This window comes from Chelonia mydas, chromosome 7, assembly GCF_015237465.2.
Source record: "Chelonia mydas isolate rCheMyd1 chromosome 7, rCheMyd1.pri.v2, whole genome shotgun sequence".
Classification (NCBI taxonomy): Eukaryota; Metazoa; Chordata; order Testudines; family Cheloniidae; genus Chelonia; species Chelonia mydas.
This window is the reverse complement of record NC_057853.1, coordinates 20,608,228-20,632,923: the sequence shown is the minus strand read 5'-3', so window position 1 is coordinate 20,632,923 and position 24,696 is coordinate 20,608,228. Positions and strand designations below refer to the sequence as shown.

The following is a 24,696-nucleotide window of genomic DNA, read 5'->3' as shown; positions in this document are numbered from 1 at the left end:
TATCATTATGCCCATTTTATAGATGAGGAAACTGAGGCATAGAGTGGTTCAGTACTTTGCCCTGGGTCACGCAGCGAGCTATTGACAGAGCCATGGCTAGAACCCTGCAGCCCTGAGTCCTTGTTCTACACACTAACCACTAGACCCCCACTGCCTTCAGCCCTGTTAGCTTTTCATTCGTTAACCACATTTGCACTGCAAACATGTTCCATGGCAATCAGATACCAAAGAGAGCAACACAGTGACTGACAGGCATGGCATGAAAACTTAAATAGAATAGAAGAGGGAACAGAAACGTCTCAGGACCCCCAATAATTTCTGAGCTCAGGTCCATGCTGAATATTGGTCCTATGCCTGTCACATGAAGCAGAGCAAACATCACTACAGTTAACTTTGGGCCTATCAGGATCACAAAAGCTTCTGAAGTTCACTGTGGACCAACTCCAGCCTCACCCTTTCAGCCCATACCTAAGAAGTTATGTCCAGGTGAAACAAAACTCAAGAACTAATTTCTTCTCTCAAACAGGACTGGGGGAAAAAATCATTTCAAAAGAGATTTAAAATTTCCATTTTCATTTTATTGTCAAAGTAAATATATTTTATGAAGAACAAAAGAAAATATACAGAATTGTAACTTATGTACACTGGCATTATAGATATTTTTGTTTCCAATTTACACAAATTTTGATATGTTATTAAAAGATATTTTATTTAGATATGCATCTATGTACAGTTTTATTTACATACATTCATAGGATGTGAGATAAACCAGTCAACAAAAGATAGTTCATTTATATTAATTTCTAGAGGACAAAAGGAATGCATTCCTAAAATAAGGTAGTTTTAGCTCTACTGTTCTTACATACAGTATGTTCTCCACTTCTACCTACTAATGTGAGAATTGCAGTGTTTTATTTCCCATTTGGCTGACAAGAAGACAGACAGATGCCATCTGTGAGTGGAAAGGAAATGCAATATCCTTTATATAATCATCTCTGATTTTTTAATTCTACTGTATTCTAAAGAGTCCTACAATCGGCAGAGTTAAAAAGTAAAAACAAAAAAAGAAACACAAACATAATATTGTTATGATAACATCTGATTATTGTTTAAAATTCCCTTCTTAGCCACTTAGGTAGCTACCATATGTATTTGTTTCTACTGTTCCCACCCATTCACTCACCCCAGCTGTGTGGCGCTCTGACATGGCTGTTAATAATAAAATAATGCTTTGCACTTAAAGATCCCTGTCAGCTATGGATCTCAAAGTGCTTTTACAAACATTAATTACGCCTCACAATCTCTCCTGGGTGGGATATAAGTATTATTATCCTGATTGTACAGATGGGGGAACCAAGCTATGAAGAGATTCAGGGCCCAAGCCTGCAGGCATCTGCTGAAGTCAGGGGGAGTTAAAGATGCCCACCCAGCATCTTTCAGGATTGGTGCTTGCCAAGTGTCACACCGTGAGACAACAGCAGAGCCAGGGATAGAAACTAGGAGTCCTGACATCCAGGCTCCCCTGCTCTAACCACTAGACAACACTCCTGATAATGAAGAGGATAGTTTCAGCCAGAGCCAAGGTGTAATCACTGGTTCCTTAAATATGTGGGCATCTCCCCCACGCTCAACACATTGACCACGTAAGATGGAAGGCATGCAGGCAGTTTACACGGATCCATAATGAAAGGCCTTCATTCCAGCCCATTGAATCTGGCCCGAGCGTTTGGGTTTTTTGTTTTAAAGACATTGTCAGATCCAGTTTCCGGGTGCACGAGATTTGCTGACCAAGTTATGAACGGCAAGGACCACTGAAGGATGGTGTGTTGGAAAAATCAGAGGCTCAAATTCCAATCCCACTACTCCCCACCTCCCAACTGTTCCTCCTCCTCCTCCTTTTGCCTGCCCCCCCAAATCCTTGGCTCAGGCGACTCAAAAACAAAGGAGCTGTTTTCATTTCAAAAGGAATTTACTGTTTCCAAACTGGACAAATAGACCAGCTTAATAAAAACTCACAATGAATGGCTCTGTACATGAGCAAAGCCCTCAGGAATGCCAGGACTATAATTAACTAGCAGCAAGTAGCCCATAAATTTGCCTTGTGCAGCAGAAAACAGCTAAAAATAAAACACTGTAATTTCCAAAAAGAAGCAGCAGCAAAGGGAAAGATAGAAGGAAAGGAAAATAAAATAAAATAATAATAATAATAATATTAATAAAAAACCCACCCCACCCTCCCCCAAAAGAACTTCGTTCTCAAATCATGTTGGCAGGACACAAAACATTCAGAGGTGGTAGTGTGAAGTAACAGCGCTGACCGTTCTATGGAGACAAATAAATTATCACAAGAAATATAGTGAGCAAAGTGCTGTTGTCGGCTGTTCCGGGACGGACAGGTGGCAAGGGGTAGGCGGGACCAATCAGTTCACGGAGCGCACAGAGCGGTTGCTTCTAGGGAACCGGTGCACCTTGACGTGTTTGGATAAGTGGTCACTTCGAGCAAATTTCTTCTCGCAGACAGGACACTGGTAAGGTTTCACTCCAGAGTGGGAGCGTCTGTGCCGGGAGAGCTCATCTGATCTGGAGAACCTGCAAGCAGAGGTTTAGAAAAGAAAACCCTCTTCAGATTTTTGCTGCTAATTCTTTTATGCCATTGCTACTTTTCCATGGCCCATCCTGCATGCATGGAACTTCATGGCAGCATCAGGGATAGAACTCAAGTCCTCCTGCTGCAGAAGCCCAAACACTTAAGCTAAAAGAGAATATGTCAGCAGTATAAGGCCCATGACATACAGTCGAGCAGTTCTCATTCTATCCAGCAGAGGGCAGCAGTAACACACTACACTTCATTGCATCATTCTTTGGTGCTCATGCAAATTAGAATGGATAGCAATGACAGGAGACAGGCCCTAAAGGGGTTACCGGTGTATAAGCTTTACCCAAATCCCTGACTACACATACACACAACCCGGCTAATGCATCATCACTCCTGACCTGCAGCAAGCACCCCATGCTATTCCAATCCCAAACCCCACAAAGCTCTGCCAATGCACATCAATTCTAACCCGCAGCATCTTCCTTAAACTCCAGTTCTGGGCCTCTCCTGCGCAGAGACCACCACCGATGCTCCAAAGCTAAGGCTTCTGCCAGTCTCACCTTGGCATGCTCAGAATGATGGAGGAACGGCAATATCTTCAATCACAACGAGATTGTGAGACCGTGGCCAGATACTATGTGAGGGACTACCCAGGCAGAGTCAGCCATGCTTACTCTGAAGCCATTCGGCTTATTGAATTGACCTAAGAAAGGAAGAAACTTTTCTCCCAAAGGATTAAATAAAGGGCTATTAATGTCAATTCTGGCTCACGGTTATACTGGAGTAAATCCCAGAATGACTCTATTGACTACATTGCAGCTACTCTGGATCTGCACTGGTACAAATGGAGATAAGGATTTGGCCCTCGGTTACCAAAATTAGATTCCCCAATATCGTTTTATTTTTAGACACCTCCCACCCACAACAGCCAAGGAATAGTTGCCAAATAGCCATCGTGAATCTCGGAGGCCCATTTTAAACTCAGATAAACCAGCTAATCCTTGGGACCCAGCGCCTGGGTTGGTGCTATTTCTAGCCTAGACCAGTGCTGGGAGCCCAAGTGTTAACAATGTCATGCTAAGACAGTTCCCTCTGGATGCACGCAGAACTGCTGTCCAACAAAGGGTGATGAATGTGAGTTGCCAGAACACTAACAGAGAGTGGCATAGAAAAAGAACTCTCAAGAAACCATACCAGCTGTTTATTTACAATAAATACATGAAGTCATGAGTGTTTGCTGAATAAATAGGGGAAAGGACATGTGGGAAAATGTGCATTTGTGGAACAAAACCATCACAATACCACTTGTGTAAATATACTATTTTTCTGGAGCGGAAATAAAGAGCACCATTTCAGGTGGAAAGAGACTTTACAGCTCACACTCTAAATCCTTCATGTAAGAAAATACATACTAATTGCAACTAGAGATGATCCCATGCTACCAGTTGATGGTCAGGATCCAAACTTTGCTAAAGTTTGGTGTGTTTGGATTTAGGATTTTTTTTTTATTCTAAGCTTTTATTTCACTGTCCACTACAGAGAGAATGGATAGTTCAGATTTTGATACAGATCCAAACTTTCCCAAAATTCTTGAGTGTCGTGATTCAGGGCTGAATTTGGGCCCATCTGCACCTGTGAACACTTCTCTCTCTAACACTGCTAGCCCTTTCCAGCAGTGGGTACCCAGCCATGACCAGAGTCTGGAACACTGACATGACCAAGAACTGTTTGTGAAACTCCTCCATTGGGCTGGCCCTGATGCAGTGTCCTTAAAGGAATTATCTTTAAGAACCCTGAGATCATAGGACTCTGAGAAACTTTTCAGAGCAACTCAACAGGAGAGAAAGGGAAGGGCAGCATATACTATACAGAACTTTGCAGACTGAGAGCTGCTAGGACCTCACCAACATATCATAGTGGCAAGTTGACAGACATGGGATCAGACATGTTGGACAAGGAACTGATTTGTTTGCCAGGAAAGGTAGTCACTTTCTCAGGTGGAAGAGAAATCTACCTCAGGAGAGAGGTCCTTGAGAGACAAACACAGAGCAATCCTCATGGCAGAGGCAGGAGCCGGAAGATGCAGGGCTGCCTCATCCAGCTCTCTGTGTTGTCAGTATCATTATAAAACACAAGGAAAAGTGGGATGGAGGGACCTGAAACAAGCTCAGAGCAAGACAACTGCAATGGGTCCCTGGCAATTGCACCAAGGGAGAGGGGAGGGAGTCATATGTGGCTGGAATTTACTAAGCTATTACCAGCAGGAGAGTGGGGTGGGAGGAGGTATTGTTTCATGGTCTCTGTGTATATAATGTCTTCTGCAGTTTCCACAGTATGCATCCAATGAAGTGAGCTGTAGCTCATGAAAGCTTATGCTCAAATAAATTGGTTAGTCTCTAAGGTGCCACAAGTACTCCTTTTCTTTATATGTCAGAGATGTGTGTGTTATGTGAGCCATGGACTCTACTGTGAGTTAACATGATAAAAATACACTTAGCCTCATAACGAAGCCCTTAGCTGAAGAAGTAAGAATGTTGCAATGCTGTTACCCAGCATTCATGGAAAGATCACCTTACCGGGCCCCACAGAAATAAACCCCCCTCTCTCTCCCTGTGTTTACAAAAAAAACAACCCAAAAGTTAGAACAGGAAAGCTGCTAGAATTCTATTGCCTGCGATATTCAGAGATCAGGCTAAATGACGATAAAGGTCCCGTCTCGCCTTACAGTCTAAAAAAATTGATGGAATTCCAAATTCAAACAGGTAGCAAATGAAAAAGAGGCCCCACTTACGAATAAGCAGCCCAAATTTTATGATCCCAGCACCTACGAAATGACAGCTCCTCCAAAATAAAGACAGAGACTGTTTGGAAATCTCACACAAACACAAGGAGACAAATTCACCCCTCTTGTAATTCCACTGAAATTGATGGAGATGGGCCAAGGATGAATGTAGCCCTGTAAGTGCAGAATGAGTTTGTTGCCTTCCTTCCACTATACCTGCTGGCTTCAGTCAGGAAGCTGAATCACACTATTTAGACAGACTATCAGCTTCTGCTCAAGGGAGACCTATCTTGTAAGGGAGTGATTGCATCTTGTTAGAATTCTCACTTCGGGAACAGGTGAAAGTATTTTCCACCTGAGGGATTTATTTCAAAGGCAAGGCTGCCAGGGACTTGGGAGGGTGCCTGTCGGCCCTTCACAGTTCCCCTCTAAATTCAGAAATAAAGTAGCCTCCCAAAGAGAAAGGAGATTCAGAGAGCACAATTATTTCAGCTCCTGAGAGCTGAAGTGCACTTTCTGGGCATTGGAGCAGGAGTGGTGGGGGGTGCAAGAATGTAAATAACAGAGGAGGGTACAAAGCAGAATATTGCTCCAACAAATAACAATCATACGAGGACTAAAAATATCCAGTCGCGCTGAGTTATAGACTCGTAGACTTTAAGGTCAGAAGGGACCATCATGATCATTTAGTCTGACCTCCTGCACATTCCAGTTCCATCAGTTAACTAGAAGTTTCATAATAAAGTAGCTCCTTTCTGTTGCCTTTTAAATTTCACTGTGTGCCCTAGCTCTTCTTCGTCTTGTATTGTAGGAAAGGGAGCATCCAACTAGCCCTTTCTGTACCACTCCTATGACACAGGCAGGGGCTGTGCCCACAATGTGGCCCCAATCCCGAGAGCTACAATAAAGAACAATAATGGCACCATATAGTGACCCCAAGATCCAAACACAGGGGCTCCTCAGGCACATCTCCCCCTTCCCACGCAGAAGAAAGGCTCAACCATTTCCACAGCACCTTTCCCCATCCTCAAGACCCTGCAGAAGCCTCTATGCCATTCTGGAGATGCCAGCTAGGGCAGAGGGTAGAGATTGGGCAAGTTTGAGGGAGGAGGGGCTGGAATATGGTAGAGGGATGGGGAAACAACACATTGTATGAGGGCCAGAGCAGAAGCACAGGGTCTCTGTGTGGATGCCCCAGGCCTCGCAGGTGTCCCTGGGGATCCAAGAAGCTTGGGCTCGAGCCTTGTCGCCTTTTAAGTTAGAAGGAAAAGCCTCCTACCTAACAGGACGTTGTGAGGGATCTATCTCGGCGAGGGAATCCTCACAGGGATCTCTCCCCCTCCCCCCGACACCTCCTCCTTGAGTTACGGCACCTGGACTTTCCTTATGTCCTGTAACGCACTGTGTGCTCAGGAAATACACAGCCTCACACAGTAAGCTTCCTTTAACACAGCCACATCTTTATGCAGTGTAGAGGGGTCTTGGTGTAAATGAGAATCAGCCCCAAGAATCTTATTCACATTTTTGGGCCATTGTGGTGCCCTGAGCAGGCAACTCCAGCAACTTGCCTATACTCTATCATTGCCAATATCATCATCTTGAGATCAGATTCATCAGCATGGTTTACCAGCCATTTAAACTGTTCCTTCGAAAGTGCAGTAGCTTGCATCTGTCTTCACCAAATTTCCTACATAAGATACTGAAGTTCAGGTGCGAGTTTCATGGTTTTGCCCTTCTCAGAAGCGGCAGGCATTAGCCACTGACCTAGATGAACATAAGGTGTAGCCTGGTCTGACACGGATCAATGCTCTGACTGGTACAACAGGATGCTGGACTAAATGGGTCACTGGCAGTTTCTGTACTCTGCTGTTTGCATATTGCTTAAGACTGAAAAGAGCAGCTCTCGCGTTCTGTGACGGAGGGGCAAAAGTTGGTAGTGGTCAGCATTCAGAAAGGAACTTGGGAATTCCATGCTGTATGAGGCTTGCAAAAGTTTAACCTTTCCCACCGCTTTGCTTTGCTACACTTAAAGATGACATATGGTTGGTTGGGAGTTTAGTTTAGTTTAGCTCTTCTGTCCATACAGGAAGAAGGAAAAGCTTTTACACAGACACCCCCCTTGTAGCTAAACACTATGACTCAAATGATACCAAGCAGCATTTTTCTAAATTGCTATTTTCCATGAACTCAGATTTTAAGTTCATTTTGCTGAAAAAGAAATACACCATACACACGCAGAGAAGAAAGGAAAAGAACGTGGAAGAAACCAGCAGCAGAATTTCAGTGCATAAATTCATTTGGGATGATATAAAACTGAGAACAGATTCCAGATGTACTTGACTTAGTCATGTGAGCTCACAGCTCTCCCTGAACTTCTGGAAAAGGTAAACATGCTTTACTGATGAAAGGGGACTGTGTAATTCTGTGCTCACTGCTCTGGCTATGGTATGTCACTGCAGATCTGACTTTGATGTCTGAGAAGAACACATGGGAGTGCTGGAATCTCAAGCTTGTTCTAAGAGATTTGTGATAGAGGGAAACAGCCCCTTTGAAAGTCTGCCCCCTCCTTGGTCTATGTTAGTGATGGGCCCCAGCTGAAAAATTTCAAACTGGGATCAGAACTCATCCAAAGTTATGGGGCATTTGGATCCGGGGTTCTGGCTTATGCTCTCAGTTATCCTAAGTGCAAAGATGCAACCACAATGAGGGGTTTGGAAAAACATCAAACAGCCAGAAACAAGCCTTTTTTGTATGGAAGTTATTTAATCCCTAGGCTCTACTGGACTTCTGCCCATAAAGAACTATGGCTGTCTAAGCATTTGGGTCTTTAAATTACAGGTTCTAGATGTACTCACCATCTGGATCAGTACTTCTCTTTACATGCCTCTTGGCATTTTTGCTACGCACCATTCACACTAGACTTCAACCCTTGTGAGGTTGTGGACATACAGAGGCTACACTCATCCTTGGTGTCACTTCATGGGAAGCACCCCAGGGAACATTGGTCTATATTGCTGCTTATGCATTCCTAATCATTCACCTTTGACTGACATTCTGGAAAATACCAGTGTTCTCATAAGATACATCCACAGATCATCCGCAAAAGAACAATTCACAAACAGACTCCTGAGGTCTGATCTTGCACTGCTGAAATCAATGCGGAATCAGATAGAGACACAATCAGAGCCCCGGCAAGTCATCTTCTGACCTCAAATATGCCTGGGTCAGGACCATTGTCACTAGTGGTTAGCTGAATATTGCAAATCAATTTCCCATAAACATTCATTCAGCTTTTTAAAGGAATTAAACTTTGGCCAAATTTCAACCCTTTGTTTTGTTCCCCTTCCACAAAAATTTGGACAATCAAGTTTCACCAGCATCATGGCTCATAGAAAGCAAGCGTTACGTTTGCACAGATACTAGCAGAAAACAAATCTTAAATATGCTCCTTGCAAGCACTGACTCTGAAAGTCAAATAGAAAGGACGATGCTATGCCAATGAGGGCATGGGAAAATGCCATGTGATTTATGTGACCCATCACAACTGAGAGACACAGTCGAATTTCAGTTCATTTTGAATCACAAGGCTGGAAGTAAACAAAGCTTGTGAAAAATTTCATTGGTAGCAAATAAATGAAGGAAAATTGCAATCTGCTCATGGAACCTCCATGAATGAGAAAAGGGAGGAAACTGATCACAAGAAGTATTAGCTACAAATGATCCACTCAGCCCTAGTGGCAATGGGGAAAGCTCAGTGTATCAGTTGGAGGAAAGGGACAAGATTCAGACTAGTTCCGACTTTTTCCTTTCAAACAAATTCATCCATCCCTAGTGGTCCTATATCTCACATACCTGCAATTTTACTCATGTCTCTCCTCTTATCTCTTCAGTTCACAATGAGTGTGACCCATTTCCTAACCACACATTGCTCACCAAAGCACTACAGAAAGTTTTTCCTTTTGCCAAGTCTTTCAAATCATTTTGGTACAATTTAACAGGAGGGATTTGAGATGATGTTTGGTTTTCATCAAAGTGTAGGAAGTTTCGTTGCTCAGTTAAGAAACTGGCTGGGTTCCAGAGCAGATTGAAAAATGGAGGAGAAGGGGTTTCCATGGGAAATTTCAACTTTTTAATCACAAAAGAAATATTTGTCAGTTTCCAGTTTTCCAACAAATAATCAAAAATTTTGAGGAAAGCTAAAGCTAAAGTAAATTTTTACTTATTCAAAAACTCAATTGTCCACTGAAGAAAAGTTTTGACAGAAAATTTTTAACCACCCCTTCTGATTGTTTTCACTGATTACTTTTGAAATGTACAACACTCAGGGGCACATCTGGATGAGAACTAATATACATTTCTAAACCAGAACATAAAATAAACACAGATTAAATTGGAGTAGCAGACCCTATGATGAGACAGCATTCCCAAGCTAGTATTTTGTTCTGGAAATTACAAAATTGCTTATAATGTTTTAAAATTTTATTAGGGTTTTATTAAGCATATATGTCATTCATAGCCCTTCACTGATTGTATTTGACCTCCATGTAGTTGAATCTCCAAATACATATAATCATGTAGTACTGGTAATGAAGTGACTGTGCTCCAATGACCCAATTTGCTTTGTGTGTCCTAGTTTGCATCAATGGTACATTGGAGATGGTATGCTGCAATGGGACCAATGAATATACAAAGCAATATCTGCAGGAGCAAGTCTAATCTGGCCATTATGAAATGAAATACCAGTCACTGGGGTATTTTTTTAGACTTTTGTACAGTGAATGTCAACAGTAATGTTCTGCTATTCAACACACCAAAGTCCCTAACATTAAGAAAAGTGGTTTTAATTTTAAAACCAACCAAACAGGTTTCAGAGAACAGCAAAATTGTTTATAAATGAACTTGGTTCAAACCTGTTTGGCTGGCATATTATGTCAAGTGAATGAAATGTTTATTGGATACGGAGTACTAGTGCATCACAGTACTGACCTCCATCCACATCCGGGCCACGTGCATGCAAAAGGTTTTTCTCCTGTGTGTCTCCTCAGGTGCGCTTTCAAATGGCTGCTTTTAGTGTACATCTTGGTACAGCCAGGGAAAGAACATTTGTGCATTTTAATGAGTTCTGCCGCAGGGTTCTTTTGAAATTTCTGGCCCACGATGATCCCCGTTTGACCCTGGATCATGCCTCCTGGCCCAATAGGCTTTGCAGCAATAGGGACTGGAGCTATGCGGACAAATTTAGAAGACAAGTTCAAATTGGATGACTGAACAATCTGCGGCACAAGTGCAAATGTCTGTCCTTGAATGTTGACTAGGAGCTGTGCAATTTTAATATTCTCTTGTGCTGGTCCTTGTGAACTAGGGCTTGTATTTGACTCTTGTTTGATCTGTACAGGCTGAATTTGGAGCATGACAGGTATCCCTCCCTCCAGGGATAGTGCTCCATTTGAAACATCACTACCTTCTGTTGAGCTACTTGATTGTTCGCTTTTACTTTCTTTTAAATTAATGCTAGGTACCATATGGTCTTTTTGCTGGACTGAAGCAACGGAAACTTGGCTGCAAGCTCTCAAGTCCTTGGTCTCACTTTTAGGCCCTTCCTTGAGATCCAACTCCATGTTTTCTTCCAGAAACTCCTCAATCTCCTCAAGTGTGGGCTGAAATGGTCCAGAATCTTCCATATCCACTGTGAACTCAGGCAATCTGAAATACTCCTCTTTCACTACTGGTTGAAGTCTCCTTTTGTCCCACCAAGAGGCAGGGGTGTTCCCCAAGGAAGCCTGGGACAGTAAATAGTCTAAAATGCTATCTTGACTTTCAGCGCTAGATGTGCTTCCATAGCTAGAGCTGAGAACCTGGGAATCGGGGCTGGAACAAGAGCAAAAGCTTGAAGAATCGCTGTCATCTTCTGACACCGGTGAGGGCAGCATCTGATATGACCTCCCACCGGCCATCATGTCCCCAAAGTATCCAACAGGGGACCTTGTGGATGAAAAATATTCATCAGCCGGAAGCAAGTGATCCACCATTCCTGGATAATCTGTTACGGATATCCCACCAGCATATACCACACAGTGAAAGCTCAAGCGAAAGCCTGAATATAGGGAACAAAAATATTGACAGTCAGAAGTCAGGTTTAATCATTCATCTCCATGCACTAGACCTACAAATCTCTCCAGCTCAAATGAGAGTCAACCGCATGCAGTTTCACTGGGAACACATGTTGCTACATGCTTTCATATTGCTGTATCACCCCCAAAGGATTCTGAGTGCCTAGGCATTTTCCAAGATTGCACCACATGTTTGCAAAAGAATTCTTTCAGAAATCATTTCACAACTAAGTGTTCTGTAGATTTACAGTGCCTTCTCAGACTATTACTGGCAAGAGGAAATACATTTATAATCTTTTGTCTGACAAGGAAACAGAGAGCCAAAGAAGGGAATGGGGGGAAAAAAAGTGTTGAAATTTTTACCACCCAAAAAGCAAATAAAAATAAAGTTTATAACTTGTGCCCATGAAAGAACACTATCCTTTCCTTATCTTATAGCTTTTCATTGACTTTATTTTTCACTGTCTCAGTTATTCAAATATAGGCTAATCTGCATAATGCAAGGACCAATCTGCTAGGAGCCAAAAATATTTATTGTGCTTCAGCATTTACTAGTAAGATTTTCCTTTCCAGATGTAATGAATCAGTTTACTAACGTCATCATCACCTGCATCACCCTTAATAGGACTGGCACCATGCTGGGCTAATTACCATGTGCTGGCAGGCCAGCTGATTGTGCGAGTGTCACCTCATTATTCCACGCTGCCTGTCACTTGGATACACAGCTTTGAGATGATCTAAACATGGTGCCAACTTCTAAACTGGGAACTTGGAACAAAGCTCTTGCGTAGGATTTCAACTCATTGTGACTACAGCAAGTGACTGCATTTTGTTATATTCTGAACACACGCAATTTAGTAGGGCCAATGGGCCTGATCCTTCAACCTCTTACTCACTTGAGCGTTCTGGTTGAAGTCAGTGGGACTACTCCCCTGAATAAAGAACGACAGGCTCTGACGCTTATTTTGCAACCCTCAGGCAAAACTCCCTCTGAAGCCAATGCAATTCCTGCAGGCCTCAATTCAGGCACAGCAGTCTTACTGGGAGTTTTGTCTGAGAAAACACTGCTTGACGGCTGCACGATATAACTCTTAAGGAGCTAAAATGCAGATGTGCAGACTTTGCTGAACACTGACCCTGGGCCCTCTGCTCTGCTCAAGGTGACTGACTGAAAACTGAGCTGCATATGTACATAATAAAACACGCCTCCCTGTGGAAGGTATGTGGATTGCAGCGATAGATATAATTTGATCGGTCAATAAGGGTGCGTTTGAGAGAGAGGGACAGGCAATCAGAAGGCATGTGACCGAGCATGAAGGAAATGCCAGTCAAGCTTGTTGCACACTGTCATTTTCCACAGGCTCTACTGCTGTGCTGTGGACACTTTGCCATGAATAGTCAATAGCGTCCAGTTTTGGGAAGGGTGGGAGCTGTTTATTATTACTCCAGGGCACCTATGCTGCCTGATCTGCAATTTGCCTCTGTCTCTGTCTTCTAGGAGGAGATAAAAATACATCTGTGCACTCAATCTATAGCTGATGCAGTGCACAGCAACCTTCACATGCTCCATCAGCATCAGTCTATTAATGTTCCACAGGAAGTAAAAGTAAAAACACACTTCTTAAAGCTACAGCTTCCTTATTTATGTTTATGTGTGGAGGAGGGTGGTGGTGGTAGTTCCAAAGAAAAGGGAATTAAAAGCCAAGTTGTACATTTTCCTGGTTTGCATCCACTGTCAGTCATCTATTCTTGCAAACTGATAATGAAATACTCACCTGTGCTCAAAGTGAGGAAGTTCAAACAAAGGTTAGTGTCCATGTTCTGTGACCTTAGCATATAATCATTTCTAATAGTAAAAGTGATTGCCAGCATACCTGAAATATGCCTAGGGGATTACAAGTCAGATTTTGTGCAAATTCAATTACTCCAACAGAAGTCAGTGGAGCTGAGTTACTCCAGATGTAGACCAGTGAACAGAGATCAGAATCTGGCTCTGTGAATCTTTTATTGCTTCCAAAAAGGGTTCGCTGATTAATATCTTGCTTGTCTCAAAAGCAGAGATAACCACAGTTTAATGTGGGGCAGAGGGGAGGGCACATTCCCATATGGCAGATGGCTTCAAATCCTGCCTATTCCCATTTTGCTCCAGCTCACTGCTATTGCTGTGACCACAAAGATTTTGCACACAAGACATTTTTGCTGAAGAGAGATTGGCGTGTGTGTGTGTGTATGTGTGTGTGTGTGAGAGAGAGAGAGAGAGAGAGAAAGTACCTGAGTGGCAGCAAAATTAGCATAGAAAAAACATTTTTTTTGTAAAGATTTCTTAAATGTCCATTTCAATCTGGAAGCCATTCTTGCTCCCACTGAAATTAATGACAAAATGGCCACACTACTAGCCAATCTAAAGAGCAAAAGACCCTCAGTACTGCGGCTAAAGATATGGCCCAAACCAGACATTTGCAAAGAAACAAGAACCAGTTAGGTTAATACAAAATAATGATTATATCATATATCTAACATTTATACACAGCATTTGCATCCATAAGCATTCCAAAATGATTTATAAAAGAGGCTTCACTTCTTATGCCACTGAAATGCAGCCACCTCTGGGGTGAAATGTAGCAGCTGATTAACAGCGCACAGCAGCACTATGGTCTCCAAGTTTCAAAAGAGTTCTCAGCTTTGTTTTCTTGCATGTTATGCCAGAGTCACATTGTTCTGTTTAACAGTTGTCTGATTAGTGACTGGCTAATAAAAGGATAGAGCACATATGCCCCTGTACAGCAATGTTTCAGATTAAAAATTACAAAAGTCAAGGCCTCAGCGGCTTGCTGAAAGATAGGCAGAAATTTAGCAGCCTGTTATTCCTGGTGATGTTTACAACATCATAGGAAATACCATAGCACGCAACTGATAACACCAATAGCATATTTTGGCAATTGGTGCTTGCTCAGCAGCTGTGGATATGCTGACAACCATTTTCCAGGGAAATCGCTTTTCTCTGAGGATTAAAAATGCATGCAAGGGCCTGATCCTGCTCCAGCTGGTCCATAAAGCTGACTATAAAGTGACTTTGAAACACTGTGGGCCTTGAATTTCAAAGAAATCAGGAGCCAGTTAACATATAAAGGCATTTTTAAAATAGAAAAATCCATTTTCTATTAGCAGCCTGGGAGCTGCATTACTGAAATTAGTTCTCCAAAGTAATTTTCCTGATAAGGAGCCTCTTTACAGTACATTTTACAATACAAAGTAGTCATGCCAACGATTACCTCTGCAAGGTGCATTAAAGAGAGGAGGCATTTGATACAGCATGATCTGGTGAGAGCTACTTTTAAAGGGGTGGTCTTAGGGGACAGCCTGAGCATTAGTAGGAAGTTCAGAAAAATGCTTTCCAGCTCATCTGGTTTCCTCATTCCACAGCCTGCAAACGCCCCAGAACCCTTTTGGAGAAAGCAGGCTTTTGAAAAGCTCTTCCACTTTCTCCTGCCCTCTTACAGAGGAAACACTTTAATCTACAGCAACCCTGGCAGCAGCGACGGTGAAACAATAATCCGCTGCCTCGGTCGCAAGCACATGCTGGTCACACATTCGTTCCAGGCATTTCTATGCTAATTTCTCATTAGTGAATGGAGCCCCGGCAACTGATGCGCCGCACGGGGCAGAAAGACGGGACAGGGGATGCTGCATTTCCGAGCCCCTCGGGCCTTGCCAGGCTGTGCGTCAGCCCAGGAGTTGGGGTTTCCTCTGCACTCATGGCTGAAGAGCCCGGCTGTGTTTAGCCCACCTGGCGGGGCTGGACATGGAGCGAAGGAACCCAGTGCATTGATGCTGCTCCGCCCCCCCCCCCCCCTTCCTCGGCCCCAGAGCTCAGCTTGACCGAGAGTAACCCTGCCTCGCCGCTTCGCCTGTCAACACTGCCATAACAGCCTGCGAGCAGAGCACACGCAGCCTCCCCCTGCTCCGGCTCCTGCTCCCCGCCAGCGCCTTCCCGAGCAGCCCCGGCCGGCCTGCACGCAGAGGGGCACGCGTCTCCCGGCGCGCCCGGGGGAGATGGGCTTGAGCTTTGCAGCCCGATGCTCTCCTGCGGGGCGGTGGGGGGGAGGAGGGATGTCTCCCTTTTGCTCCTGTCCGGAGCCACAAAACAACCGACCCCTGCAATCCACATCCATGCATCGCAACGCCGGGTGCGGCCACCCCCGTGCAAAGAAAAGAGAGAGTGTGTGTGTGGGGGGGGTGGGTTAACCACCTACTCGTTATCCTTCTGCAAAGAGCTAATCCTCCCCCGCGTCCGAGGGGAGGGTGCTGGGGGGGGGGGGGGGGGTAAAGTCTCTAATCCCGGGGCGCATTGCATCGGCAGAGAGCGGGCAGGCTCCTGGCTTGGAGAGCGGGGTGATTCCTGGCCCCGTCTTGCAAATGAAGCGGGTCTCAGCGCTGGGCAGAGGAAACTGTCCCTTCGCTGCCAGTCCGGCCAACATATGGTTATAAACATCGCCCCGGCTCCTGCCCGACCAGCTCCCCCGCCCCCTGCAGAAAGAGGAGCCTGTGTAAATACAGCCAGCTTGTGGGGTCTTATCTTCCAGAGTCCATTGGGACTGGATGGCACGAAGGACCCCCCCACACACACACATACCCCCCTTTGCAGGGCCCTTCAACAAATCCGGATCTCCTCCTTCCCCCTCCCCAACGCTGATCCCAAAGCTTCTCTCCAGCATGTTCCCACCCCCCCTCCCGGGGATTCCCCCCCCAGCAATCCCGGAGATCTCCTTCCCTTGGCCCCAGCGGGCAGCGCTAACCCGGCCAGCCCCCTGCAGGCAGGGTGCTCCACGCTACGGGACCCAGAGCCCCCCGCCCCGCGGGTGAGAAACGTGTCTTTACTCCTTACCTGAACTTTTCTGGACAGACACACACACCAAAAAACAAAACAAAACAAAACAAAACAAAAAAAACCAAGAACACCCCAAATCAAAGACAAGCAAGATCCCAGCGGGCAGCAGCTCCTCGTGGCGTTCAGAACCAGCGCGACACCCCCAGCAATCACCAAACCCCACAGCGCTCCTAAGGAGGGGGCCTGGCCGCTTGTTAAATGTTGTCCCTGAAAACTGCCTAGAGGCAGGGTCCCGATTTGCAACGGCGCTGGCCGGGCTGCTGATGTGTCCTTTAGCTCCGCTAGTGTAGTACTATATCCCCGTCACATGACTGCCAGGGAGGTTATCACAGTGAAGGCAGAGGAAGGCTTGAAAGAGGCTCGACCAAAGCCGCTCACGTCATTGGCCAAAGCAGAAGCAAAGGGGCTGGCCGGAGGGTTTTGTCGTCAATGGAAGCATCTGGCACCCTATCCTCCCTCTGCCTTTGCCTTCCCCTCCGCCTCCTCTCCCTCTGCTGCCTGCCCCCTCCTGGTCTGTATCCCAGCCAACCGAGCGCAGGCAGGAATGTTTGGCTGCTTCCCTGCTTACTCGATCTCTGAGCCATGACAGTGAAGATCATGTGAATGAGAGGTAGAAATACCTTGGGGATATTTTGAGGACTGCAAAACCTGGGAGAAACCACACGGAGAATTTTTCTCTAACAGGGCCAGGTTTGGGTTGGTGGGGGCGGGTAGGAGGCTGGTTTGAGTGCAGATTGTAGTCTGCAAAGCTGGAAATGTTCAAGACGCATGCCAGTCTTATGAATGGATCTGAATCCATTTCCCTTTCTTTAAGTCTTGCCTTGTCTGTCCTTGGCTTCTGACCGGCCCTGGGATACTGCTGTTCGGAAAGGATGCAGGACAAACATGCACTGAACCTGGGGGGAGAGACCTGGATTTCTGCTGGAAATGGCCCAACTTGATTATCATACACATTGTAAGGAGAGTGATCACTTTAGATAAGCTATTACCATCAGGAGAGTGGGGTGGAGGGAGGTATTTTTTCATGCTTTGTGTGTATAAAAAGATCTTCTACACTTTCCACAGTATGCATCTGATGAAGTGAGCTGTAGCTCATGAAAGCTTATGCTCAAATAAATTGGTTAGTCTCTAAGGTGCCACAAGTACTCCTTTTCTTTTTGTGAATACAGACTAACACGGCTGTTACTCGGAAACCTTCTTTTAAACAAAATGTTGATCCATTTTTAGCAGAGCTGTTTGAACACCGGGAAAAGGACCATGTCAAAATTTAAAGTGATTAAAGTGATTAAAGTGATCACAGCAACAAATACTCTCAATGATTTGCATTAAATATCACCAACATCAAAGCCCATCTGTGTTGTTCTGTGCTGTGGAAACACATACCGAGGGACAGTCACTGCCCCCAATGAGCTTATCTCCTAAATAGACAAGGCAGGAAAAAGGATCTGAGAAAGGAAGCTTGATTATCCCCATTTGACAGATGGGGAAACCAAGGCACAGAGAGATTAAGCCACTTGCTCAAGGTGGAACAGAAAGTCTGTGATAGAGGTAGGATTTAAAGCCAGATCTCCTGAGTCCCATCCTTAACTACTAGACCATCTTTCCACTCAATTGGTTTTAAGTGCCTGCCAACAATCTGCTCAGCCTTGTGTCAGGCACACAATACAGACAGTCCCTACTTTGAAGAGGTTATAGCTTAAATAAGACAACACAGAACAGAGAGAACGCAGTGGGAAATTGCTCTTGCTGACTCATTTCTTGGGAGCATCTCAGAAGGAGCTTTTAGGTAGAATATGAATGGACAGAGGATAAATGCAGTGATTCTCAAACTTTTGTACTGGTGACCCCTTTCACATAGCAAACCTCTGAGTGCAACCCCCTTTATACATTTAAAACACTTTTTAATATATTTAACACCATGATAAATGATGGAGGCAAAGCGGGGTTTGGGGTGGAGGCTGACAGCTCGTGACTCCCCATGTAATAACCTCGTGACCCCCTGAGGGGTCCCAACCCCCCATTTGAGAACCCCGGAGATAATGGCTTGGTGCACTATAGCTGGGAGGGGTGGGGTAGAAGAAGACATGGAGCCAGCTGTATGTAGGTGTGGGTAGATGGATAATGCACAGAGGCTGGCATCATTAGGGGTAGGGTGACAAGATGTCCTGATTTTATAGGGACAGTTCCGATTTTTGGGTCTTTTTCTTATATAGGCTCCTATTACCCCCCACCCCCATCCCGATTTTTCAAACTTGCTGTCTGGTCACCCTAATTAGGGGAGAGGAGAGGGCAAGGTATGATGTGATAAAAAAATCAGGTCAGAAAGGAGTGGAGCTATGCAGAACCCTAGAAGCCGAAGGTGAAGACAAGATGATTAAACTTGTAGCGAAAACAGGTGGGGAGGGGAGCTAGAAGGATTCAAAGGAAGGGTTTTAAAGAATACTTATTTTTTGTTACTAATACTATTACAATACATTATTAAAAGTGAAAAAAAATCATTTTTACATCATTTATGGTCAGTTTTCCTTTTGGTGGGTTTGGTTTGGTTTAGTTTTTTTTGCATGTCACCAGTTTACCCAGTGAAACTAGACTGAACCCTCATTTTTCAGCTGTTCTGCACACATATGCCTGTGTTTCAGTTTCCAACACTGAAGGGGTTGGTTTAAATTAAAAAAAGAAAAGTATTTTCATTAAAAAAAAAGAGTACATATACACACACACACTTGATATATGTTAGATATATCAAGGGCTAAATGCAATGGAGTTACACCAGCTAAGAATTTGGCATCAGATATTTTTATCCACATTAGACTTTGCAAATGCCCTGCTTTATTGTTTACTTTAAATTCAAGTGCTCTATTGCTTGAGAATGTGTGAAATACACCACCATGCAAAGGGACCAGGAACAATGCTTATGCACCATCTAAGTTCCAAGACCTCAAAATAGGATCTAAATGGGACTTAAATAGGACTCCTGTGGACCCCACTGCACAAATGTGAAATTCACACACACTGTAATTAATATCTTAGGAACAACCAAAATCAAGCGTTTTTTATCAGAGCCTTAATTTTAGCAACATTATGACTGAAATATAAGGATGGGGACGCATTAGAGGACTCTCAACACTGTCCTCCACATGCTAAAGATGATTCCTTTATATTTTATTTTATTTTAATTTATTAACAGATCCATTCTTTTATAACAGCAATCTTATAAACCTTATTCTACAACATTAATAGAAATACACTTTCTATATACCCACAAACACAATTATAAATTGGCCTATGGAAGTCCCTAAAGTTGTATTGACGAGACCTGCTACCAGTCGCTTTCTTCAACTTAGTGCTACTGAGGTTGATGTTTTTCTGCTCTTTGTCTTCCTTTTCTGTCTTGTCAGTTGGTAGTGTTAGTTAAAGTCTTTCATTATCTCATGTTTAGGTCCAAACTTTTCTTTTTCTTACATTTAAATATACAATCTGTTACTTAGTTGTCCTATCAAACTTCTTTTCTCCTATTTTCCTTGCTTTAAGATATTGATTTTGAGTTTAATTTTGACTATTGTTGAAGGGGTTTCTTCCTTCCTTAGGACTAAAAAAAATTCTCAAGCTATCAGGTTTGATGGCGGGCGATGACCCTCTTCCAGCAAATTTCAGAAAGTTCTACCAGCCTTCTCAGTAGTTATATGTTTTTGCTTGTCTCCAGTAGATCTCTGACTCGATAAGTTAGTTTTTCTAGTTCCAGAATTTCCCACACTTTTTGATGCCAGTTAAAAGTTTTAGGTGAGTTACTCCTCTTCCACTACCTTGCTAGAGTAATTCTAGCAGCAGCTAGGAGATGAGTGATCAGTTCTTTATGACTTTTTTTAAAAAAGGGAAGAAGGAGGATCCTGAGAACTACAGGCCAGTCAGCCTCACCTCAGTCCCTGGAAAAATCATGGAGCAGGTCCTCAAGGAATCAATTCTGAAGCACTTAGAGGAGAGGAAAGTGATCAGGAACAGTCAGCATGGATTCACCAAGGGCAAGTCATGGCTGACTAATCTAATTGCCTTCTATGATGAGATAACTGGCTCTGTGGATGAAGGGAAAGCAGTGGACGTGTTGTTCCTTGACTTTAGCAAAGCTTTTGACACGGTCTCCCACAGTATTCTTGCCAGCAAGTTAAAGAAGTATGGGCTGGATGAATGGACTATAAGGTGGATAGAAAGCTGGCTAGATTGTCGGGCTCAACGGGTAGTGATCAATGGCTCCATGTCTAGTTGGCAGCCGGTATCAAGTGGAGTGCCCCAGGGGTCAGTCCTGGGGCCCGTTTTGTTCAATATCTTCATAAATGATCTGGAGGATGGTGTGGATTGCACCCTCAGCAAGTTTGCAGATGACTCTAAACTGGGAGGAGTGGTAGATACACTGGAGGGTAGGGATAGGATACAGAGGGACCTAGACAAATTGGAGGATTGGGCCAAAAGAAATCTGATGAGATTCAACAAGGACAAGTGCAGAGTCCTGCACTTAGGACGGAAGAATCCAATGCACCGCTACAGAATAGGGACTGAATGGCTTGGCAGCAGTTCTGCAGAAAAGGACCTAGGGGTTACAGTGGACGAGAAGTTGGATATGAGTCAACAGTGTGCCCTTGTTGCCAAGAAGGCCAATGGCATTTTGGGATGTATAAGTAGGGGCATTGCCAGCAGATGGAGGGACGTGATCGTTCCCCTCTATTCGACATTGGTGAGGCCTCATCTGGAGTGCTGTGTCCAGTTTTGGGCCCCACACTACAAGAAGGATGTGGAAAAATTGGAAAGAGTCCAGCGGAGGGCAACAAAAATGATTAGGGGACTGGAACACATGACTTATGAGGAGAGGCTGAGGGAACTGGGGATGTTTAGTCTTCAGAAGAGAAGAATGAGGGGGGATTTGATAGCTGCTTTCAACTACCTGAAAGGGGGTTCCAAAGAGGATGGCTCTAGACTGTTCTCAGTGGTAGCAGATGACAGAACAAGGAGTAATGGTCTCAAGTTGCAGTGGGGGAGATTTAGGTTGGATATTAGGAAAAACTTTTTCACTAGGAGGGTGGTGAAACACTGGAATGCGTTACCTAGGGAGGTGGTGGAATCTCCTTCCTTAGAAGTTTTTAAGGTCAGGCTTGACAAAGCCCTGGCTGGGATGATTTAATTGGGGATCGGTCCTGCTTTGAGCAGGGGGTTGGACTAGATGGCCTCCTGAGGTCCCTTCCAACCCTGATATTCTATGAGTCTATGATTCTATGACTTTTATAAGATGCAGGGTTTTCAGGACAATTTAATAAAAATACTAAGGGGTTTTCTGACAGCTAACACCCAGTTCTCTTTTATGGCTTTCCAAAATGTCTTAATTTGTTGGCCCCTCTTACATACATGGAGAAATCCCCCCATTTCATTACATGCTCTCCAGAATTTGCCTGTCCCTGTACTATAAATTCATTTAATTTTATGGGGAGTTAAGTATCACTGATAAACAATTTTAATGATAATTTTTGATTAATGTGTTTGTTGAGGTGTAGGGACTATAGCTCCATTTGTTCTCCCATTCCTCAGTTTTGGTGTCTATGTTACATCAACCTTCCAACTTTTCATGAACGTAGTTATTTCCTCTAAGTAACAGCTAGAGATTACTTTGTATAGAACAGAAAGCAAGCCCGTATGCAGAATCGGTAGAGTGAGTGATTTTTCAAATTCCATCAATTTTCTACTTTGGTTTGCACTGGTGCAGGGAGGTTGAAAAGTGTCTGTTGAAGGCATCGATATAGTGGAATTTTGGTGTCTTTTGCAAGTTGTATTTCATCAAGTAATCTAAATGTTTTGTCTCTAAACAGTTGGCTGAATTTTGATATACCTATAAGTTCTCAAATGTCAAAATTTCCCAGGCTTTTAGTGGGGTTACATTTTATATTATCTACTATGGGTATTAGAGATGATGGGTATGGGCTTGGCTTTCTAAATAAGCTATCCCAAGTTTCTATTGTTGCTTTCATGAAAGTGTGGTTATATGTTGATTTTGGCCTATAGGTTTCTTTATACAAGGGATCATATGGAGTTTGAGTCCTTTATAGAATCATAGAATGGTAGGACTGGAAGGGACCTCGAGAGGTCATCTAGTCCAGTCGCCTGCACACAAAGTAGGACTACGTAATAACTAGACCATTCCTGACAGGTGTTTTTGCAGTGACGGAGTTTCCACAACCTCCCTAAGCAACTGGATCCTGTACTTAACTACACTAACAGTTAGGAAGTTTTTCCTAATGTTCAACCTAAAGCTCAGTTTAAGCCCATTGCTTTTCAGAGGTTAAAGAGAACCATTTTTCACCCTTCTCCTCGTAACAACCTTTTATATCTTGAAAACTGTTACAATGTCCCGCCTCAGTCTTTTCTTCTCCAGACTAAACAAACCCAATTTTTCCATTTTCCTTCACACGTCATGTTTTCTAGACCTTTAATCACTTTTGTTGCTCTTCTCTGGACTTTCTCCAATGAGTCCACATGTTTTCTGAAATGTGGCTCCCACAACTGGACACAATACTGCAGCTGAAGCCTTATCAGTGCGGAGTAGAGGGGAAGAATTACTTCTTGTGTCCTGCTTACAACACTCCTGCTAATACATCCCAGAATGATGTTTGTTTTTTTGCAACAGTGTCACGTTGTTGACTCATATTTAGTTTGTGATCTACTATGACACCCAGATCCCTTTCTGCAGTACTCCTTCCGAGGCAGTCATTTCCCATTTTGTATGTGTGTAGCTGATCCTTCCTTCCTAAATGGAGTACTTTGCATTTGTCCTTTTTGAATTTCATCCTGTTTACTTCAGAGCATTTCTCCAGTTTGTCCAGATCATTCTGAATTTTAATCCCATCCTCCAAAGCACATTTAATTGCATATAAATACTATAATACTATTAATAATTGCACACTTTTTATAAATATTTGCTGACATTGGGTGAAATTCACCACTGTGTAGACAGCCAGACTTCCACCTAAGTGGAATTTAAGTGGTTCATAAGTCTTGTGCTTGCTCTCTGTGCAGGTGTCAATTTCATGCTTGTTTTAACTTAGCCCTGGAACCTTCTGTTCTTCTTTAAATAAAACTCCCACTGAAGTCAATAGGAATTTTGCCTGAGTAGTGACTCAGATTGGACCTTTAGTTTGTCTTGACGATAAAGAGACAAATCCACCACTGCAGTAAACCTGTGCAACTCCACTGAAGTTCACAGTGACTTGGGCTGAATGAGAGCATGTGATTTTAGCCAAATGGCAGAAACCAACACAGAACCGTGCCCATTCCTTGTGCACAGAAATGTGTGACTAGCCTGAAGTTAAATCCAATGTGAAGTAAAAAGACAGGTGTGATGTTTCTGTATTCATGCAATAGCTGTTTCACTACGCCAACATCACGGATCAGTTATGTTTCCCTCAGCACCTCCATAGCACAATGGGGAATGATAAGAATACAGGTAACCATCACGATCACTGCACCTGGGACTTGGTGTCGGATTATCTTTGATTGAAAAGAGTATTGGTTCTGCCATTCTCTCACCTCTTTTTTAAATGTAGATTTTATCTGGCAAATTTCCTCATTTCACCCCCTTCCTCCCTGGAGCGTCACAATCTTTGGTGATCAGTTTGGCATAAATGCCTAGACAAGCATATAGACCAGGGGTGGCCAACCTGAGCCTGAGAAGGAGCCTGAATTTACCAATGTACATTGCCAAAGAGCCACAGTAATATGTCAGCAGCCCCCCATCAGCTCCCCAGCGCCTCCTGCTTGCCGGCAGCCCCCGCCAATCGGCGCCTATTCCTCCCTCCCCCGCCCATTGCAATCAGCTGTTTCACGTGCGCAGGAGGCTCTGTGGGGGTGGGGGAGGAGCGAGGGCATGGCAGGCTCAGAGGAAGGGGTAGGGGCCTTGGGGGAAGGGGTGGAGTGGGGGTAGGGCTCAGGGCAGGGGGTTGAGCAGTGAGCACCCACCGGCACATTGGAAGTTAGCATCTATAGCTCCAGCCCCGGAATCCATGCCTAGGTAAGGAGCTGCATATTAACCTCTGAAGAGCCGCATGCGGCTCTGGAGCCACAGGTTGGCCCCCCCTGATATAGACAGACACACAGATGATAAGATCACATGTTCTAAAAGTTAATCTGTGGTCTAAATTTCCTCAGTGCTAATGTATCACAGAATCATTGGAAGTAGTGACTGGACCTTTTTTTGAAAGGACCGGTGAGGTTTTCTGGTCCCTTCCCTGCAATCAGTGCTTACTTTGTAATGAAAGAGGTGCCAGGGCTTGCCTCAAGCAGTTAG

General features: G+C 44.0%; 1 protein-coding gene across 2 annotated transcripts; it reads right to left on the bottom strand.

Annotated features, from left to right (window-relative positions):
* Positions 1-556: 556 nt before the first annotated feature.
* Positions 557-16,699, bottom strand: KLF15 (Kruppel like factor 15). 2 transcript variants are annotated; one of them, XM_007059961.4, is made up of 3 exons: positions 16,374-16,699; positions 10,365-11,472; positions 557-2,589 (listed from the first exon to the last, which is right to left on the bottom strand). In XM_007059961.4, exons 2-3 carry the CDS (start codon positions 11,405-11,407, stop codon positions 2,421-2,423), a joined length of 1,212 nt encoding a protein of 403 aa, XP_007060023.2. In that variant the 5' UTR covers positions 11,408-11,472; positions 16,374-16,699; the 3' UTR covers positions 557-2,420. The 2 variants fall into 2 exon arrangements, with proteins under 2 accessions (XP_007060023.2, XP_043407744.1); XM_043551809.1 differs by lacking the exon at positions 16,374-16,699 and adding an exon at positions 15,742-16,008.
* Positions 16,700-24,696: the final 7,997 nt, after the last annotated feature.

Coding starts and splice junctions, on each gene's coding strand:
- KLF15 (XM_007059961.4), bottom strand. CDS start 11,407: ATGGTGGATCACTTGCTTCCGGCTGATGAATATTTTTCATCCACAAGG. Junction 2,590..10,364: donor TGGCCCGGATGTGGATGGAG/GTCAGTACTGTG, acceptor CTCTGCTTGCAG/GTTCTCCAGATCAGATGAGC.